This window comes from Solea solea, chromosome 2, assembly GCF_958295425.1.
Source record: "Solea solea chromosome 2, fSolSol10.1, whole genome shotgun sequence".
Classification (NCBI taxonomy): domain Eukaryota; kingdom Metazoa; phylum Chordata; class Actinopteri; order Pleuronectiformes; family Soleidae; genus Solea; species Solea solea.
The window spans coordinates 16,341,429-16,363,728 of record NC_081135.1 but is presented as its reverse complement, the minus strand read 5'-3'; the positions used below and the strand labels follow the sequence as shown (position 1 = coordinate 16,363,728).

General features: G+C 38.9%; 1 protein-coding gene across 2 annotated transcripts in view; it reads right to left on the bottom strand.

Annotated features, from left to right (window-relative positions):
- Positions 1-774: 774 nt before the first annotated feature.
- Positions 775-22,300, bottom strand: part of LOC131446212 (fibroblast growth factor 14-like) — an 86,660-nt gene continuing 65,134 nt past the window's right edge. For both annotated transcript variants that reach the window (XM_058617323.1, XM_058617331.1), the window contains exons 3-5: positions 19,627-19,730; positions 1,365-1,563; positions 775-1,275 (exon numbers count right to left, since the gene is read on the bottom strand). In XM_058617323.1, coding sequence (XP_058473306.1) covers positions 1,127-1,275; positions 1,365-1,563; positions 19,627-19,730 — 452 coding nt within the window. In that variant the 3' untranslated portion in view covers positions 775-1,126. The remainder of the gene's footprint in view (positions 1,276-1,364; positions 1,564-19,626; positions 19,731-22,300) is intronic.

Genomic DNA, 22,300 nt, shown 5'->3' with positions numbered 1-22,300 from the left:
GTGGACAATCAAAGGTCTATCATCAGATGTATACTCCTACCACAGAGCCTTTTTTGAATGTTCCACTGTGTAGTGAATTCTACACATAGTGGCTTTCACCATTTACCCTGTAAACTATAATCACCCTCGTTCCTACCTTTCATTTCAAGTACTTGGAAAGGGAACAGAAAGTCCCAGAGCGCTCTGACCCTCTTTGAGGTTTGACTTCCTTCTTTGCTATGATAAATCTTTGCCGACAATATCTGCTACTCCATGTAAACACTGACTGCTACCATGCTGCTCAGACACCAGCATGCCTCCTATACATTGTTGCTACAGGGACTCTGGACACTCTAACGATGCTAAAACAGCGACTGATCCCCTTAGCTACACTTGTGTCAGAGATGTGGAAATCATGAAGAGAAATAAATAAAAAGAGAGGTAGAAACTAAGATGTCTTATGTCTGTACAAAATTGTAGTCACTAGTGCTGGGTAATAAATCACCAAAAAAGAGAGATAAAAGATAAACATGCTTTAAGCATTTGTTTACCTTCTATGTAATGCACAGGACCACTTTTAAGAATATTTCAAGCTTTGCACCAAAGGTCCTGTGACAAATCTTAATTGATCGATGATGAAGCATCCTCCGAATCATCTGTTTTTGTGTGTTCTCTCCACCAGGGGTTTGCTGATGTTTTTAATCTGCTTTTTTATTTACTCAAATAGTGAATCCAGTACATGGTGTGTGTCTACTTAGCAGGCAAACCTGGAAACAGAAAACAGTGCTGTCATTCTCACAGATTGTCACAGAAAAATACTGGTGAAGACACATTTTTTTTCAGCTTGTTTTTGAAGTAGTAATTCTGTCTCTCATATGAGGACATGCCACTGTCCCAGTCCAAAAATATCTTCTTCTTCCTCTTTGCACCAGCTGCAGCACTCTCGCCATCTGGCCCCGCCCCCACAAGGTGTGATCTATCCAATGAGGACAGATATGTGGTGGGGACATGCGGCCCCACTGCTGCCCAGAAATTGAGCTGTGGTTTGTTTTTTGTTACCTTTTTGTCCAAGTTTCTGGCGGTGTGCTGGCCTCTGATTGGCCAGAGGACGGTGAAAAGAAGGAGAAGGAAGGAAGGTGGGGTGGGGTTATGTCTCCTCCTTGTCAGCTTTGCTAACTGGTTTGCCGCCATTCATGACCACTGGTTCGCTGGTTGTGCTTTTGGAAGGCGCCCCCCCAGCGAGTTTAGGCACCGCCTCCCCTACGTCATGCAACGAAGGCTCTCGGTACATTGCAACTAGAGGAAGAAAAGAGTAAAAAACAAAAACCTTAACTTGAATATATAAATCAAACATTTGTGCATGCTTCAGAGGTGCAGATCGTTACCCTCTATAGGTTTAGGCAGGAAGTGTGCAGCTGGTTTGGTCTTTTTGACCCTGTTGCCCTTCATGGCCTGTCCCTCTTTATTGAGGCCTAGAAACCAAGCTCGGCCCGACTCCTTCTGTCTGTAGAGCATAGAGCTGTAGATCACATAGTAGTTCTCGAACACTGACTCCTTAAACTTACACTCTGCTGTGAACAGTTCCTGTGGAGAGACACACACAGATATAAAAACACAAGTGAATGTGTTCATTTGTGTTTTGGAAACCACCAGCTATTACATTTATTGGTTGTGTTGTTGATAAAGTATGAAAACATACAACTGACAAACACAAACTCAAAATCATTAGTAAATGAATAAGCAACTATTTTAATGATTGATTAGTCTGTGTTTTGTGTTTTTCTGGCAGGGTACAAATCTGGTTTGATGTGAAATTGGTCCTGATGTATAAGGAGCTGTCTTGTTTTAACTGTGTCCTTTCCCTCTCTACTGCTTCATATGCAGGTGACAATATATTAAAAGACATCGAAAGACACCATGGTTTCATCCTGTGTTGGACCTCTGTTGTTCTGTGTCTTTGTTTTTAGAACTTATAGGACCATCTAGGAGTAAAATAACTGAGAACCTTCACAGACATAACAAAGAAATCATTAAAACTGAACAATTTTTGTTTGATTTCAGAACATCATCAGCCAGGAAGGCTTGGGAAACAATGATCAACCCACATTTACCGGAACAAATAAGTAATCAATTAATCAAAAATTAATCAACAGATTAATCAATTATGAATTTCATGAAAATAAATCATTCTTATTTTGTATGTATGCACAAATACATCATTTCATATTTACAATTTATTTGTTTCTTAGTTTTTTTTTTTTTTTTTAATAATTTAAGATGATTTAAATTAATTAAATATACACAGATTTACTCCAACATACCTTTAACATACTCAGAGATATTTTACACGTCTGAGGTAAAACATTCAAAGTGGTTAGTGAAGAAGAGGATTAGGGCCACATGTGAATAACTTTTGGAAACAAAAAATTCTGACATTTAATTAAGAATCTGTGATTAAAGTTGGAATTCTGAGAAAAAGACTCAGACTCTCAGAACACCGCTTTACGGCACACAGTATGTACACAAGGATACCTGAGATCATAGCAGAGCCAACAAAACCAAAGTGTATACTTTCAGTGGAAGTGACAAAACAACAGTTAACTTCGGGAAGGTTTTCAGTTGATGGAGACCGTCACTGAGTTTGGCTTCTTCCTTCTACATGCTAACTGTACTAGCCGTGTTGCATCAGAGCTGTCCATCAGAATTCCGCCTGGTTGATACAGTGCTTTGGTTTGGTTTAGGTAAGAAAATTCAACTTTGGTTTTTGTTAACACTGGCAGAGAAGTGCGGCTGCTTCCTGTGCTATTCAAGGCTCCAAATGAATAGCACAAGATTGTTTTTTACTCTTGTGATTAATAATTATATAATTATATATAATCTTGCCGTTGCTGCTTTTGGTAAGGAATTTGAGTTTTTTGTTAGTATTATTAATTTCATGACTATGTTACTGTACATTAGGTGCTGGTTTTAGTTAGCAAGGGGATGCTAATGTTATCATCATCAGATATACCTTTGCTGTAATAGTATTGACTGCACTAAACAAATACTGTATTTCTTCACTGTATTTCTTGAACAAGTTGTTCAAATGTCAGTGAATATTACTCTAATAAAAAATACATATTTCTGTTCCAGATACCAAAGTTACTTTAACAGGAGATCTGACAGTCATTGTGTCACAGAGGTGAAGGAGAAGAAAACGTCCAGCTACATCCAGAACTACAGAGGTCCACTGTTTCTGTGAGGCTGCAGAGTGGAAAAGGAATTCAGGAGTGCTACTCCAACTGTGTGAGATCATTTCAATTCCTGAAATAAACATGTACAATTACTGTAGCTTGTAGAATGATGTTGTTTTATGCAAAGTTGTGTTGATCTGAGGAGAAGTGAAGGAGGCATGTTGTGGTGTCTAAGTGGTAATTACACTCTGCAGGGGCAGTGAGTCGCCCTGTATGACCTGAAGTCTCAAAATTCTAAGAAACAAACTCTAAATTCTGACTTTAATCTCAGATTGAAGTGCATTTTATCAAAATATATTTTGCAGAATTCTTGCCCATCCCTGCAGTTAAAATCAGCCAGTTTGTTCATATCTCACTCATATAAGTTAGGACAGAAAGAGGTCCACAGAAACAGTGGACCCCTGTAGTTGGCATTATAAAATCAAGTTCAACCATTAAACCTATTGAAAGAACTCATATCACACAGAATGCCGAGGTTTCTTGAATATAACAACCAATAAATAAACCAATAAATATATTAATAAGCAAAGGATCTCACCCTCCCACATGCTCTGCTGTTATATGTCGAAGATCTCCTGCATTAGTGCTGGCACCTCCAGAAAAACATGTTGCAGCATCAAAACAAGATGTTATTCTTACTGAGATTCTGTCGGTCCCTTGACAATTTGTCAAACACTACGTATTTTAATATTTGATTGACTGTTAACAATTAATTAATAGATCTTACTTTTTAGTCATAAGACAAAGATATATTTTTCTTAGTCACTACACTCTTATGCTACTTAATAGTGTTTAATAATATTTGTCTCGAAATAATTAATGTCTTAATTCAAAGGGATTCAGGTTCAGGTTTTCATAAGTGTGGTTGTATGAAGTATTGTCTACTCTTTACTGAACGAATGCCAGAGTTTCTGTAAAACCGGAACTCGATTCAGACGCTCAATCTCACTGGTAATATGGCTGATAACAAGTGTAACTGAACCCTACCTCCTCCTCTACCTCAATCAGCTCTCAGCTCAGTTCTTCTCAATGTTGTATCTTTTCAAATTAAATTACAAATAGTCACATTTATTGATCGACTTCACCTGGAACTGAAGTCTCCTAATTTCCCTTCTTTGTAAATGTCAAATAGAGCTGCTGGATGTCCTCCATGTTCTCAGTCAAAATGCAAACCTGACCCAGGGCTTTACCATTCTAAGCCGTACTGTACTGTACTAAACCAAACCGAACCGAACCATGATGGAAACACAACATAGGTCAATAATTTATCAGTTTCTACTTTTAATTTCACTTATTTTTACTTGTTATAAATCCACTTATTAAATGTGTACACCACAATTACAATGACAAAATAAAAAAAATAATAAAAAACAAGGTTGGGTATCCATGCTCTACTTGCCACCACCAACTTCTCTTCCTCTGAGTTTTTTTTGCCATAGTTTGAGAACTACGTCACTTTACAGAAGTTGACATGAAAAAACAGGGATGGACAAATCCAATTTACCGTAGTTTTAGGAAAAAAACAAAAAAAAAACAAGACTGAGCTTCACCAGGTTTCATACAACTCATAACAAACAGAACAGGTTTTTAAAAACTCCTCCTCCTATGGCTGAAGAGACTCGTGCCAACCCGTGTCTGTCTAGACCGTCTTTTATCGGTTGTTGTGGGTCTCTTGCTACTGACACATTGTCATTCAGCCCAGGTCTGTCGGTCCGAGTCTCATAGCAACATGAGGAAGAGAGGCGACACTGTAGCCGTGGCAACCAACCAGCACTGAGAGGTAGGGGTCATTGTGTGGGTGCGTGCACACACACACGCACACACACACACACACACACACACACTCTCTCTCTCTCTCTGGCTTCCATTCACATAAACAGCCTAAACAAAGCATTTCCCAAACCTTAACCAGTCAATACCTAACCCTAGCTTTAACCTATCCATCATTTAAATATTAAACCCAAATAAATAATAAAGCAAAGGAAACCTTAACAGGAAAAGGTCCTGTTGTAACAAATACAAGCACACACTTGTGGCTCAAGGGGATGAATGGAGGTGCTGGATTGCTTGCTGGGTTTTGAAATGTGATTATACGATTGGCTGGCAACGAACCAAGACAGGTGATAATGAATGAATGCGCTATTGATTCATATTAACAACATTCCCATTCCACAACCTGGATTAAACTATAACGTATAAACATAGTCATGATCTGCAAAGGAGGATGATTTTCATCTGTGCGAGACACTTAATTATGTTGCTTTTTTGTTAAGCATCAAAAACTTCCCGAACTGAATTCAAGTACAAAGACAAAACAGAGAGAATTACAGATACAAAAACATCTACCTTTCACATGTGAGTCATTTTAACAACAGCAGCTGCTTGAATGTGTTTCTGTCATCATTTCTAAATGGCCATGTTAACAATCTGCCCACAGGAAGGAGACAGGAAGAATGAGCCAATCCCCCCACCTCAGCATCCATGTTGGTGGACATGAAGGAGAGAGGAGAGAATAAATCAACCAGCGAGGAGGATGACGCCTTCTGATTGGAAAAACAGCAGGAGATGCTCTCTCTCTGCCATCCCTTATCTTTTGTTTTTCTCATCACTCTCCTCGCTCATTGTCATTTTGTGGAATTCTGTTGATGTATAGTGAAGGTGAACACACTCGTGCACATGTGCACATATGCATGCAAGACTGAGATAGATAGATTCTGTTCTTTCTTCATATAATACCCCAGAGCCCATGTTCAATATGTTGCCCCAACCCAGGCACGCACACCTTCACATGTGGGCCACACTGAAGAAAAAGAAGCTTTTGAGAAAAGTCATAATATAATGGGGGAAAAAAGTTGTAATATTATATACATATATAATATAATATTATATCATGCCTTCATCCACATTATGTCACGGCTAATACTCTCTATGCTGCAATTAACTGCCATGCCATATGGCCTGAGTTTATCATAAGAATCAATATGCGATGAAAAGTGTTAGCTCTCTTTCGACATTCGAGATCACACTGCTTCTGGATCCAAAATCAATCTTAATTATTAATCTAATTGTCTTTGACAAACTATAAAACTGTGAAGATGCAACTAGCAGCAGCCTTACAGTTGACCACTACTAGCCATTTCCTTTTCCAAGTGTGTGTAATTCTTTCTTCATGACCCCAACAAGTACACACAAAACCTGTGAAAGTGTGTTTTCCGTGATGGTGGGCTAATAATTGTGGTTACATTGTGAGAATGCCGCTGCTCAACAATAACAAGTCAAGGATGCAGATTTTAATGTTAGAGCGACAGGCACTAATCAATGGTGACGTGATGCAGGAAATGAAAAGGCTTAACTAAGAGGGGGAAAAAGGATGTGGTTAGTGAATGTCATACTTTTCCTCAAACGCATTTTGAGGTAAATGTCTCCAACATTTCTGAGATCAGTGAACATGTCACAACTCCTGAGCTTATGAAAGAGAAGTGAATGAAAGTCTGTATTTATAGCACTTTTCAGTCTTGACCACTCAAGTATGCTTTACACTACAGTTTTTGCCATTCACCCACTCACTCACACATTCATTAAGCACATGTACTGTATGTGCAGTGCTTTTTTTCTATCACCCATCTTGGGTGTCTTGCCCAAGGACACATCAACTACAGGAACCAGGAATCAAAGCTACAACCTTCCAGTTGGAAGTCAACTCACTCTGCCACTGACCCACCATTGCCCCATGAACAAGGTGAACTGCAGCTATGGAGATATTTTAAGACCCGAAACTGTAGTGTGTGACATGTCAGTTACACTCAAACTGCTGCCAAAATCTGATTAAGCCTATGAGCTCCACAAGAGTCTGTGTTTGTCAGTAGAGCAGTGGTTTGAGCTCGTGTTGCCTAGTGACAGGAAGCAATTTGTCAAGACGGACGCAATTGCAGTATGACTGTATCACAAAGGAGCTTCAGAAGTGAATACTACTGCACAACTTATTTTTCAACATTTAGATTCTTCTTGTACTCGCTGCTGCTGTACACACACAAACGCTGATGATAGTATTGCTTGACAGAGCCCATTTTCAGATAAAGGACTCACAAAACAATAATTCAAATTTTTTGTGAGTGTAAAGACAAAATAATGACATCAAAGTAGTCCTGGTTCATACTGAAAACTGGTGTTTATTTTTTGAATGATATGAATTATTTGTATACTGCAAGACCAGTATATGAAAAACAGAATGCAGCGTAGCAAAACAGTGACCCCTCTTATTGCTACACCACATATGCTAAGGCCTTACCTGAAGAAGTAACAAGAGGAAGTAATAAGTAATAAATAATTGCAGCAATGAGAAATTTACTCCACCATCTTAGCAGAAAACACATGTTAGTATCTACATAACATATATGCAGTTCACTCACACACACACACACACACACACACACACACACACACACACACACTGCTCCTTCTCTTTGCTTGACCACGCACTAAATACGAGCACATCCATTCAACTGCACCTCTATCTCTCCGGAGCACTCACTTCATGCTCATGCGTAAAAAAGAAATACTGTTGCATATCGTGAAACCGTTAAAGATTTTTGGTCATACCACCAAGTACTAACATCTAAAATGAGCTGTGCAATCATAACAATAACAATATAGTGTATATATATTATATTATATATGTTATGTGTATCTAATTTTCTTCAATATCAATATTCAATAATTCAGTTTATACTAATATAATGTTTATTCAAACATACTTGAGTGTGCAGTAAATGAACAAACACATTATTGCAGTGAATGTTTTACCACACATTTATGCAATGCCTTCCTCTTTGCCAAGTGTTCATCATTTTCTGTCCATAAGAAAGTTTAAAGGCACAACTAAACTAAACAACTAAACAACATAACTGTGACCTTCGCTCTAGAGAAAAATCGAACTTGTTTCCGTAACACACTGGTTGCGGATCGATGCGGTGCGTCTCTGATCCAGTGTCGGAGCTGATATGCATCCATTTGTGTGCTTTCTTGTGCTATGAACAAAATATGCTGAATATTATTTTGAAAACAAAAAAATTATTAGTCAGAATATTAAAATGTTAGTCGGAATTCTGAGATTTTAGTCAGAACTCTGAGGGAAAAGGTCAGAATTCTGAATTTAATCTTAAAAAGTCCAGAGAGAATTAAATCATGTAAGTTGTTTTTCACATTTGACCCTAATCATCTTTTGTACTCTGACTGAGTGGCTGGAGATAGAGTGATACATGCTGCAAGAGGCCTATGGAAACTACAAGGTCATCCTGTACTGCCTGGGCTTTCCCTTCAGGTTTCTCTTGTCCTTGGAGATTATTGTTAATGAGGAGTGAAACTGTCATTACCTAGTTACTCATCTAACAAAGCCACTTCCACTTTTCCAGCCACAGTACATTCATTAGTAGCATTCACAGGAAGTTCCTTTTACAACAATTTAAGTAAAAGTATTTTTTTAAGGTTTATGATTAAAAGACAATAATGCCGGACTGCAAAGGATTCTCCCAGTGTAATGAGATATGGTTATAATCTAAATAAATACCCACCATTAATGAGAAAACATATCATTTGCTGTTGCATTTTCCAAACCACAAATGGCAGTTTTCTTGTTTATTACCAGGTCTACATTTTTGTTCATCACATTTCGAACTCTAAATGTAAATGTAGCCAAGTGACAAAGAAGGAATTCGGCATTCAGAGTTTATGATTGGATCTCAAATTTCTTATAAGGTTTGGTGGTATGGTTTAAAACAAAACATCCATCCAGGGTCACAGGGGGTGCTGTGCCAATCTCAGTTGACAGAGGGCGATAGGCAGGGTCACACCCTGGACAGTTTGCCAGTCCATCGCAGGGCCACACATAGAGATAAACAACCATTCACTCTCACACAGTCATTTTAGAGGGACCAATTTTCCTAATTCCCATATTGCATGTTTTTGGACTTAGGAGGACAGACAGAACCTTGTTCCAGCTGGGGCTTGAACCCAGGTGTTCTTGCTGCAAAGGCAAGAATGCTAACCACTACACCAACTGTGCAGCCTAAAGAAGTGGTTCCCAAACTTTTCACAGTCCCGTACCCGTTCAGACATTTCACCTCTAACCATGTACCCCCTATTCCTGCACACTTGTCTCTGTTTGTCTTTGTGTACCACCTACATCACTTCATGTACCCATGGGTGTACAAGTACCCCAGTTTGGGAATCACTGGCCTAAAACAATACAGCCATGTGAATATAGAAATTGATATTTCACCTTTTTTATTTTGACTACACAAATTGCTTGGAAACTACATCAAATTGAATAATTAAAACAGTTGTTTTCCTTGTAATTGATTCCCCCTCATTTAAAGAAAAGCTGCTTTTCCTAAACATTACTTAATGCAACTAAGCTCAAGGATGTTGTTTTTCATGTACACATGCGTGTGTGTGTGCGTGCGCGCGTGTATTCACAGGCATGTGTGTTTGTGTGCACTGCTTTGTGAGTGGGTGTGTTTATTTCCAACACCAGTTATTATCACAGCACTTATTACCCATGGGAATTGTGGGTAAACAAATCATTCTAAAGGAAACAAACCCACAGAGAATGAGAAAGAGGGGTGGAAGGGGAAAAAAGTGCTCAAGCTCAACAACAAAAGAGTAGTGAGAGACATGATGAGGAACGATGTCCTCAATGTTCCTCAAACACTTCAGACCACTGCTCTTTATTTAATTACACTGTGATGAAACTGTGTGTTACAGCAGGAGCAACAACAAACACTTCAACGACTGGATAAGAAAATAAGCCCTAGCACAGAATTAGAAGGAGTCATTTTTACACACACACCAATTAGTGATAGTGAATGTGTTCTCTGCATTTTACCCATCCTTATTACACACCAGTAGTGAACATGCACAAGTCTGGCACAGGAGCAGTGGATAGCACTTATCTGTATGAGGGGCCGTATAGGCCATAATTCCTTTTTTACCTCACACATACACAATTTTACCTCTCACATACACTCTTTTAAGCTCTCACATTCACTATTTTTTGGCTCTCACATACATTTTCTTTAGCTCTCACATTCATTATTTTTGGCTCTCACATACACTTTTTTTAGCTCTTACATTCACTTTTTTTAGCTCTCATATTCACTATTTTTGGCTCTCACATACACTTTCTTTAGCTCTCACATTCACTATTTTTGGCTCTCACATACACTTTCTTTAGCTCTCACATTCACTATTTTTGGCTCTCACATACACTTTCTTTAGCTCTCACATTCACTATTTTTGGCTCTCACATACACTTTCTTTTGGTCTCACATTCATTATTTTTGGCTCTCACATACACTTTTTTTTTCAATAAAGCGGCAGCGGGGGCGAGGCGCTCTCGTTCTCTCCCAGCCGTCATGATGCGTTACCTGTTCACAGTTCCTGCTTTTCGTCACATGACTGGAAGGCCTTCCGCTCTCACACAGACTTTTTTTGTACCTTGCATTCACACAAAAACGTTTCACACACACACACAAAGTGTATGTGAGAGCCAAAAAGAGTGAATATGAGAGCTAAAAAAATTGTATGTGAGAGCCAAAAGTAGTGAATATGAGAGCTAAAAAAAGTGAATGTAAGAGCTAAAAAAAGTGTACGTGAGAGCCAAAAGTAGTGAATATGAGAGTTAAAAAAAGTGAATGTAAGAGCTAAAAAAAAGTGTATGTGAGAGCCAAAAGTAGTGAATATGAGAGCTAAAAAAAAGTGAATGTAAGAGCTAAAAGATTGTATGTGAGAGGTGTTTTGTGTATGTGAGAGCTAAAAAAGTGAATGTAAGAAGTAAAATTGTGTATGTGTGAGGTAAAAAAGGAATTATGGCCTATACGGCCCCTCATATATATGCGCCCGGGGAGCAGTGGGGGATTGGGTGCCTTGCCCCTGACTAATTCTAGTATCTTGCTCAAGATACTCTGTTTCATACATGTGATCATTGTGTCAATTTCATACTTACTGTTTTTATTGCCTGCCTCTCAAACATGCAAACTCCATTCCTTGCTCTGATTCCCAGGCTGTCAATCGACTGATGTTATCCGTCCCAATACGTCCGTACAGCTGCCTCATTAGCCAGTCATCTACTTGTTGTCTTTTTTATTTGTTGTCTCTTTCTGCCTTAGGTCTTCACACAGAAACAGAACTTACTTATATGATGCATATATATATAGATGTATATTACCTGTACTTTGTCATTTTAAAAAGGTTTTCTGTGAATGAGTCGTCTGATTCACTGCTCCGCTAGTTTTTTCTTGGTCAAGACTAGAATGAATGGGAATGAATGGGAATGAATTGGTAAATGGCCAAGCTGTGGGGCAAAGCAGCTGGTAAAGAGTGGTCATCAAGACTAGAAAATATAAACAGAGACCATTTACGATAACTGCTGCAGTGCATATACCAGCCGTGTTTGATGAGGTCACCAACAACCATCATCACCACCAGTGTCTGGACTGCAATATTTGTTAGACAAAAATGTCTGTGAGAAAATGTAGTTTTAGTGAGGAGTTTTTACTGCAGACTATATCTTTAAGACGTTCCTGTGCCCTGAAGACACCTGGATTTAAAGGGAAGGAGGCAAAACAGGAGATAATAAACAGGGAGTAACATGGGGATGACATGGACAGAGGGTGGACTTGCATTGATGGTGTTTGGGCTCCCTGGGTCTCTTCAGTAGACAGACTGGGGCTCTAATAGTCTGACTCAGAGGAGTTGGCATGAAGGAATACATTTCCATTTCTTATCTTGGCTGGTGAGCATTCAGCACGATTAATATTTTGAAAGGAAGCCACTGCTGAACACGCTCCATAATCATGATCTAGATACATCTCATGACATGCCATGAGAACTTTCACTCATTATATTCACTTCATAAAGGCTGAATCAATCAGTCAGACCTTTATGATATAGTATTTTTCATACAGATATCAAATCTAGCACAAATTGCTTTACACACTAACAGACCAGGAAAAAAGCAACATAATGCTAGGGTGACAAAATGCGGGCCAACAAAAAAGACATTTAAAAGTTGTCAGGTTACACCGTCATCAACGTGAAAACACTGAGGTCAGATAATAGTAACTAAAATTAAAACAGTCAGTCAGTCATCATCTACCGCTTTATCCTCTGCCAGAGGGTCGCGGGGGGTGCTGTGCCAATCTCAGCTACATCGGGCGATAGGCGGGGTACACCCTGGACAGTTTGCCAGTCCATCGCAGGGCCACACACAGATAGAGACAAACAACCATTCACTCTCACACTCACTCCTATGGTCAATTTACCTGATCCCCACATTGCATGTTTTTGGACTGTGGGAGGAAGCCGGAGAACCCGGAGAGAACCCACGCACACACGGGGAGAACATGCAAACTCCATGCAGAAAGGCCCTTGTTCCAACCGGGGCTCGAACCCGAGCCTTCTCGCTGCAAGGCGAGAGTGCTAACCACTACACCACCGTGTGGCCCTAAAATTAAAACAATAATTGTAAATAAGAGTAAGAGTAAAATAAGAATAAAGAAAAAAGCCGCTACTAAAGTAGCTTAAAACATCCAAAGAGATTAAAATACTGTGAATGAAAAACTCAGACTAAAAAGGAAGGAGTACAAACCAATGCCGTTAAAACAAGAAAACTATAAAGAGATAGTTTCTTGTGATAACGCAAAAGTTTCTCATTATAATAAGATAATTCTCTCGTTTCTCGACTCTAAGGTAAAAATTGATATTTTGTTATAACGAGAAACTGCTCACATTATGATGGGAATTTTTTTTCTCCTCTGTGGCAGTTCTATGCTTCTGTAAAAATAGTCAGATAATTAAAATAGAAAAAAAATTATAAAGAGCATTATTAAGAGAAAGACATTTTAATTGCCAGACTAGTTTTAGCTTGTTCCGCTGGGATTTTTAGTACATCTTTATCCGAACCATATTATTTTTATTTTGTCTCCTCTTAGAGCAGTGGCAGGAAGTGCAATGATTGTGTTCTGTCACAGGAAATATGCAGCAAATTCTTATTTCACCTCTGAGGTGACATTGTCACATGCCTACGCCTGCAGACCAACCGTGATACCCCGACCCACAACCGTCCACACACAGAAACACAATCATATGCACAAACCAATGTTGCTCCTCATCTCAAACTCATCACCATATTTTTTCTCCTCTTCCCACTTTCCCCTGCATGCTCCATAATTATCACATTGCAGCTCATTGCACATGGTGCCATCTGTTAGTCGCACACATGCGCGCATCCAAACACACACATGTTCTAAAACCACACATGCACACACAACCACAAGACAGTAATAAGACAGTCCAACCATGTATAACTAAGTTTGCAGCATATCATTAACAATTTGCAATTAGAGGATGCAAGGAGAGAATCTCATTCCATGCAGAGCAGATATATTTGGGAGCTGCACATAGACAGTAACACACAACACTGGATTCAAATAAAATGAATATCACATCTGGAGCATTAACTGAATATCTTTGGAGTACAAAAATGAACCATTGACGTGTCTACCTTCAGAAATAATATATATTAAATAATAAATAAATATTTTTAGGATTCTGGATAAGGATTTGAAGCTTTTTATGAAGCAATGTTTCACAACCCTTCTCTACAGGGTCCCACTTTTTAAAGATAGAATATCGTGACCCAAATCACAATAAAAACTGTGACAAGAGCACATTTTTGCATGACATAGCAACTCATTTACAACCATGTCTGCAATAGCTGATATGATTTTAAATTGTTTTAAATGATTTACAAGAGATATTTAATCTTTGTTATATGTGTGTTATTTAAAAAGAAAAAAAAATACAAATAAACCTTAACATAAAAGGTAGAGAAAAATGTGTCCATCTGTGAGTCTGAACACAAGTCAGGTGAACCACTTAGGCAGATTTTATTTTATTTTTTTAATTTCCTGACATTTCATGGACTAAATGATAACTCAATAAATTGAGAAAATAATCAACAGATTAACTGGTTATGCAAATAATCATTGCAGCCCTCATTATGACAGTGCACTAACTAAATAATAAATACACAAGGGTCAAGCTTTGTGTTTCTTTTTTAATAATCACTTCAACAGTTCAACAGTAGTTTACATTTTTATCTGTCCAATATCCAAGCCAGTGATTTTGACCAGAAGTGATACTGATACTGAGTACTGCACCGATTCATCCCTAATTAGAGTCTGTTACCAAATGTCTACATGAATGACAAAAGCAAAGAGAATAAATGTGACATTATTTCTTGCAGTTAGCCCTAAAGAGGGCAGTTCCAGAACTATTGATTTTTTATTCAAATTTCAGAACCAATTTTTTTTCCTTTTCAAATTTTAGTATCAGCACAATATTGGTATCAGTTGATATTTGCTTTGGCAAAAAGATCCCCCAATATTACTAATGACTAAAACAGTAGGCTGAATAGGCTGCTATCTCCTTGACTTTTATGCTAGCGCCCTGTACACCATTTGTTTTAATGTGTAGTTTGCTCGTGAAGAAAACTCATATATATGTTCATAAATACAGACCATTTACAAATTGACCTCTGCAGTTTGGCACAGGGAAAAACACATGTATCAGTATCAGTTATCGGCCCAGGCACTCCCAATATATCGAATGTCAGCAAAAGTGGAATATCCTACATCCCTATTTTCTGTGTAAAAAGCAGAGTTGGCAAGGGGGACTGTGAAATGAGTGTTAACATGTTACTTAGCATATTAAAAAATAAAAATCATTCCTGTGGCCAAAATGAACTGAATATATAATAATAACACAAACTATATGCCATAGCAAAAACTGGTGACAATGGCACCATGTTTTGTGGAGTTACAGGAACCAGAATCTGATTAGTATCGACTTCCTTTCACCTCCACAATAATAACCAGGGAGGATGACAGAAATAAAGAAGCTGCTGTTGCTCAGTGTGTGTGAACCTGAGCTGATGAATTACATAAACACACAGCAGTGAATGTCAGATAAAACAAAGTGTGATGTTAGTGGCACCATCCTCCCTCACCACAGTCACACAGTACAACACACTACACTTGACAAAGTCCTTTGCAGCAGCAGCCAATTAAACAGCAGGCAGTGCTGATGTTATGATGAATTAAAGCTGCTATATGCAATTTATGTATTTGTTATTGTCAGTCACTGAACTGGAACACGATCAAACATTTTCATTTTGTACAGGGGATTTCTAGTGTGTGTGAGTGTGTGTGTGTAGGGGGAACTCCTCCAGTTCATTTATTTACAGTCAGGCCCCAACAGTCTGACAGCGACAGACTGTTACAGCAGCACACATCTCCTTTCTTCCTCTCCCTGTTTACTCCTTTGTCTTCATCTTATCACTCTCTCCAACCATCTTCTTTCGTACACCCTATCTTTTTTCCATTTCCTTCACACAATGTATTCCCCCTGCCTTACTTATTTCCTTCCCTTCTTTAGTCCTTCCTCCACTCACACATTTTTCTTATGCTGCAGTCCCACTCAATGTGTATTCTTGCACCGCAAGATAGAAGATTCTGCTTTTCTTGTTTGCATTTGCCTCTACCACGGAGACCAACTTCCTCTCTGGCTTTATTTAAAACTTTTTGTTTGAAAAAAGACATTTCAAGTGTTGCAGAGCTGCAGGTGTGAACACAAGGAGATATGCTTTTCCTCCACCACGAACCAACAGAGTCAGGCTGGCCACACACGAACATTAGTCTTAGGCAATTAGTCTTAGAATCTCAAGGCTGAAGGGTTCTGGGGTCATTGACATTTTTCAACTTGAATAGCGAATACTGCAAAAATGCACTGTACTACTGTAGGCACCTAGTCTGTGCGCAAAATTGGGGCAGACATTGAGTCCGGGCCATGTCTCAATAAGACATGGCCTATGTCTCGGAAGTCCTGTGGAGAGTGCTCCAGGAATATGGGGTATTGGACCCCTTGATAAGGACTAAGGATTCGATCCCTGTACAACCGGTGTCAGAGCTTGATCCACATTTATCCACAGTGTCTGATCCATTTCCAGTGTTGGACTCTGCCAGGGCTACACCTTGTCATTGATTCTGTTCATAACTTTTATGGACAGAATTTCTAGACGCAGCCAGGGTGTTGAGGGAGTCCGGTTTGTTGGACTCAGGATTGGGTCTCTGCTTTTTGCAGATGATGTGGTCCTGTTTGCTTCATCGGGCCGTGATCTTCAACACTCACTGGAGTGGTTCACAGCCAGGATGAGAATCAGCACCTCCAAATCCGAAGCCATGGTCCTAAGCCATAAAAGGGTGAAGTGCCCTCTCTGGGTTGGGAGTGAGATCCTGCCCTGAAGAATGGAGCAGGAAGTCGGCAGACGGATCGGTGCAACGTCCGCAGTGATGTGACTTTTTTGTTCCATAACCCTCAGGATCTTTGAAGAAGTTTAAAATTACTGCGTCCAACCTCAGCAGCAATGGCACGCTGCGAGAGGCCTTGCTGATGCAGCTCAACAATCCGACCACGTTCAAAGAGAGAACACTTTTTTGCCTTTGCCATCAGGAGGTCATGACAGTGTGGATACCTGACAGAAAATGGCACTGAATCCACATTTTTGTGAAGATTTAGGCTTTTAAAGGCTGTGGTCTTAAACTTTTGATCAGCTGATGTTCAGTTTAATGGTTGTTTGCAATAAATTGCTTACTCAAATTTTTTCTTCTTTTTGCATTTTGAAGCACTACTTCGAACCTTGTTAAGATCCAACAGTGCAAAATGTAAATTCTTGCAATTTTTCAACTGGTCTTAAAATTTTGATCAGGAGTGTATGTTCTGGCAAAATGCATTCTGGGATACATGGCCCAAGTACGCTCACCACCCAGTGCATACTTAAAACGGATGGAGCGAGAACACTCCCGGGTATGAGAACCATACTCGCTGCTCACGTACTTGAGAATTGGAGCAGAATTTGGACTGAGGCTGATGCCGTTTCACAAGTACAGGAGTACGCAAGTACAGGAGTACGCAAGTACAGGAGTACGCAAGTACAGGAGTACGCAAGTACAGGAGTACGCAAGTACAGGAGTACGCAAGTACGGACAAGAATTATTTCTCAATATAAGGATATTGAGAATGGCCCATGTCTCTCGGCTGGCCTGGGAATGACTCATGATTCCCCAGGAAGAGCTGGGCGGAGTATGCAATGCAATTCCTGATTCTGTGCAGTCCAACGATGTTGATAGGACAGAGGCTCAGTAGACAGTGGAGGCAGAGTCTCCACCGGGTTCATTTTTACAGTAATTTTCCAGCTTTCTTTATCACAGCAAAATGTTCCTGTTTTATGGAAGGGATCCATCGTGGTACCAGGAGCTAAAGTTAAATGCCCTAAAGCTTTGAATGATTATTGCCCTGTAATGCTTACATCTTTAGTGATGAAGGGTTTTGAACAAATTGTCAAAAGAAGTTTGGTAAACATGTGACAAAGGATAACTGACCCACAATATTTTCACGGACTGGCCTTTAGGTATATGCAAATTTATTAGCAGCGTCCTCGAAAAATAACGCCAGCGATACTGCATAGCGCGCAGCCGTGAGTCAATGGGGGGAAAAAATGGCCAAGTCCATCAACCAGTTGCGGATGCTGCCCGCTGACCCAAGGACACATGTACAACATGTGAAGTCCCGCCTGTGAATTGCGCAGCAGCCGGTAACGGAGGACCCAGTTACCGGCTGCTAGAGTATCATTAACCCAGGTTAATGATACTCTCTCTTAGTACTGGGCGGCATACTGGTTCACAGTCAGCTGCGTCGCTTGAGCACATACACAGTCAGATGTGCCGCTACCTCTCGACTAGCACAATACAGTGCACACACACTGAACTACACCTCAAAATGTCGTTGTATACTATGAAAACATAGACATTTTTAAAAAGTACCCTGATAAAAAATGTTATCAATAAAGTTGGTGATGATTCAGTTATCGTTAGCCTGCTGCAGGACCACACGGTGGACAGGAGACCCAAATCAAGTAAATGTAGATATTTAAAGGTATTTGTCCCATTATCTGTGGGCTGCACAAGCTGTGGTTGCCATTAGGTCACATGGCTCATTGTACATAATGATGATGACATCCATTGTATTTATATCCCAAGCATTGTGTTTTTGTGCATTTGTGTGGTGAGACTCCTAGCAAACAAAACTGTCTCTCTGGGACAATAAAGATTTTCCATCTCTGTCTAACTTTCACTTCCTCTCACTGTCACCTCTCCTGTTCCGTCCTCTCTTCCCATCACCTCCTCTTCCTCTCTGTCTCCTGTCACCTCAGAGGAATGAAGAGGAGGTAAGGAAGAGGAGGGACATGTCAGCGAGGAGAGAGTGTACTCTCTCTGAAGAGTCAGCATGGAAATTATTCATAATCTGCTTCAGTGGATCTCCTCCTCTCCTCACCTCACTTCTCTCTCCTCCTCCTCTTCCTCCTTCTTCATGTACCAATTGCTCTAACTCTGCGTTCTTCTCCAGCTTTTCAAGAGAGAGAAATGTTAAATCATATCATTTTAATTTGAAGAGAATTAAATATTAAATATTAAATATAAGTTCCGATATCAGGTGTGGCTTTGAGACCACTTTGTAGAAATACTAACTAGAGATTGAAATCCTCTTTTAAATTGCTCCATTTCCCCTTTTCTTTGATTGAAGTTGTGTCAACAGGAGACACTTTGCAGACAGACACGTGTCCCTAGACACAGAAGTGGGAGCATTTTGTGCAGTGGCCACAATCACCCAGTGTCAAGAAAACAGGAGCATGAATCTGTTCAAATATTCACTTTAATTGTTACTTTTGCCTCTTTCATCATAATTAACCTATTTTCTACGGGATCACTACAAAATATTAGTCTTTGTTTATAGATAAAACAAAGTCGTAAAATCCTCTGGATATATAAGCCGATTTCATACTGATTATCTGTTCCCATACTGGCCAAAATAACTATATCAGAAATCAGAAATATGGTCCGGAATCATTGATGGTCAGTTACTGGCTACGAGTTAGGGGTAAGTCGACGTGTATTGGCACACTATCAGAGGGCCCCAACTATGATTCGGAACAAGGAAATGGTGGAGGTAACAAAAGCATCTCAGTTTTGTTACAGAAAGCAAGAATAAACATAGATTACGAGTGGATAGCTGTTCAAGTAGCGCAGAGATTAAAAAACATAGCTACACAAGACTTGCAGTCGCACAAGTCCACCTGACAGCAGCATCAGTTTAATGCCTCTGAGAGGTTTTTTTCTCCTCCTAATTTTTTTTTTACCATTGACAGAAACGGAGAACTTTAAAATGTCCCTGAAAATGTCACACACTGCCAGAAATCAGTGGTGTGTGTGTGTGTTTGCAGAAACACGAACATGCTTACCGAGGAGTAGAGGTGACCCTCTCCGTTCATGGCAATGTAGAGGCCAGTCTTGACTGACTGGATGGCGACAACTCTCAGACCCACAGGAATTAAGTTAAACAGAGCTAAGGGACCAAAAACAGACATACAGTTTTATTTTTTTCAGTTTCTATAGACGATCGAACATTCAAAAATAGAAAAATTAAACTGTGGCTTTTGTTCCATTCCAGTCATCTATCTTTTCAGATTGATTTCAGTGAGACTGTGACTTTTCCCTTCAATGACATTAAGCGGCATTTTCTGATTGTCTTACCTCGAGTGACAATCAGAAAATAAATATTTCAAAAGGTAAAATACAATTTATGGCTCAATAACAGCAGTAGGACTGAGAGTTAATAGTTGTGGATAATTGCTTCTGGCTTTTGGTGGCAGTTGGAATTGAGGGTGCGTGAACAAGCTGTTTCATAGAAGTGACTTACAAATAATAGTCTGCACATAAACAAGCTGAAAACAATAATAATATACAAAAATTGGAATTTATTACAAAAACACCATATTGATCAACAGTATTATTGGATTCTTACTCTGATGTGACAATGTAAACATAATTCTGTTGTTTATCAGCCATCATCTGTTGATATCAATTGAAATGACTCCTCTTTATCCAGTAGGCCTCTTATAATCAGAGCTATCGATCAGCCTGATGAGAGCACACAGTCAAGCTGTTACCACGGAAACGTCAAAGCACATTCTTATTGCCTGCCTTGTTGCATCCTCATTCATCTCATTTTTAAGATCAGATTGGTATGAGCTTACAAATAGTTCCACCTTGATTTCCTGATTTCTATTATTTAATGACCCACATAGGGTTGGGATACATAAAGATTTTATATCTATATCATGACATGAGACAAGATATGGTCATCTGTGATGACTTCCTGGTTTTAAAGGATGTTTCATTGATAATCATCATATTTATTATATTGAATATATTAGTGAAACACATTATATATTATAAATTAAATATTATATATTGATTAGAAAATACATGGAATCTGTAGTCACTTAATAGCACTTCTTTCATTGAAAGCCAAGTTATTTGTGTTTAAGCGGAATTTTACCCTATTTATAGGCAATTTATTAGTTCTAGCTAACTAATATCCTTACTTTTTACATTAAAAGGTCAAAGAAATAAACCAGGTATTATCATATTATTATTATTATTATTATAATAATAACTGTGTTTTAAGCATGTAATATGGATCATAAACAGTAGATATTTTATTGTATAGTGTTTTTGCAGTATTTTTGAACAAACGTCTCAAAACAAAACTTTTCATGAGAAACAACCTGAGTGCAGTTGGATATCCCGATATATCTCATTTATCGGGATATAGCCAAAAAATATCCACGTATTAATCATAAGCCATATCGCCCAGCCTTACAGACATACTGATTTGATTCATAACATCATATATACATCCATGTTGAATGATATAGAAAGGTATATATTGCGATAAGGTTTTTCCCTTTATTGCCTCACATATTTAAGAAACAAGATGTAAGAAACCTCCCACCGTCCTTTGTACGGCTCAAAATTGATTGACAGTCCGATACACAAGTACGGGGCCGTAACATGTTGCGGGTTACTATTGCTGTAGTTGTCGTAAACTGACTTAAATGTTGCTACACTGCAGCTGAATGCACTTTATGTTTGGACTATGGACAAAGCTAAGTGACATTTTTCAGCAATGTCAGGAATATAAATGAGGATCCGTGATGGACGATTATGCATGTACAACAATATGTGACTGATAGTGGGGGACAAATCATCATAAATTGCTGATATTAAGGATTTATGTTAATACCCTAGCATGGCCTGGGGATTATTATTATTATTTTTTTAATTTTAGATACTTTATTAATCCCCTTAGGGAAATTATTCTCTGCATTTTGACCCATCCTAGAATTAGGAGCAGTGGGCTGCCACACTGAGTAGCGCCGGGGAGCAATGGGGGTTGGGTACCTTGCTCAGGGGTACCCCAGCCCTTTCGACCTGGTGGGGACTTGAACTGGTGACCTTCCGGTTACAAGCCAAGTTCCCTTTCCACTTGGCCACAGGCTGTCTATTGAATATAATAAAAAAAAAAAAAAAATAATAAAATAAATAAATATATATACTTTGCTTTTCTTTCTCCGGGCCATGTTACTATGATGAAATGTTTTAGTTATAATTTGTCATTATAACCCTAATAGTACCTTTGTCTATTTATTTTGTTAAAGATTTGTTTATAGTAATTAGCCCATCACCATCAATATTACTGACTTTATTTTAGATTTTTAGATTGTTCAGTTTGTGGCCAAATAATTGCCAGCACAAAAGCAGCAACAGTAATATTGAGAGGAAAGACCTGTTACATTTTGTTCTGCCCTTGCACAGTTCACATAAGAGTTCAAGTTAGTGTAGATGTGTTTAAAGCCTAGGAGAGAAAGGAGAGTTGTTAGGGCAGTCTCATGTTTAAAGAAGACCAGCCAAGGACCCCAGGATGGTAAAGGGTTTTTATATGTCTGTATGTTTTCTCTATTATCTTTTTGGTTTAATTATGGTTTATGGTTTGATTCAAACATTTAAGTACTAGATATAAACAACATACAGGAACAACCTATTACAAATAATTTCATTATGATTCTGGAT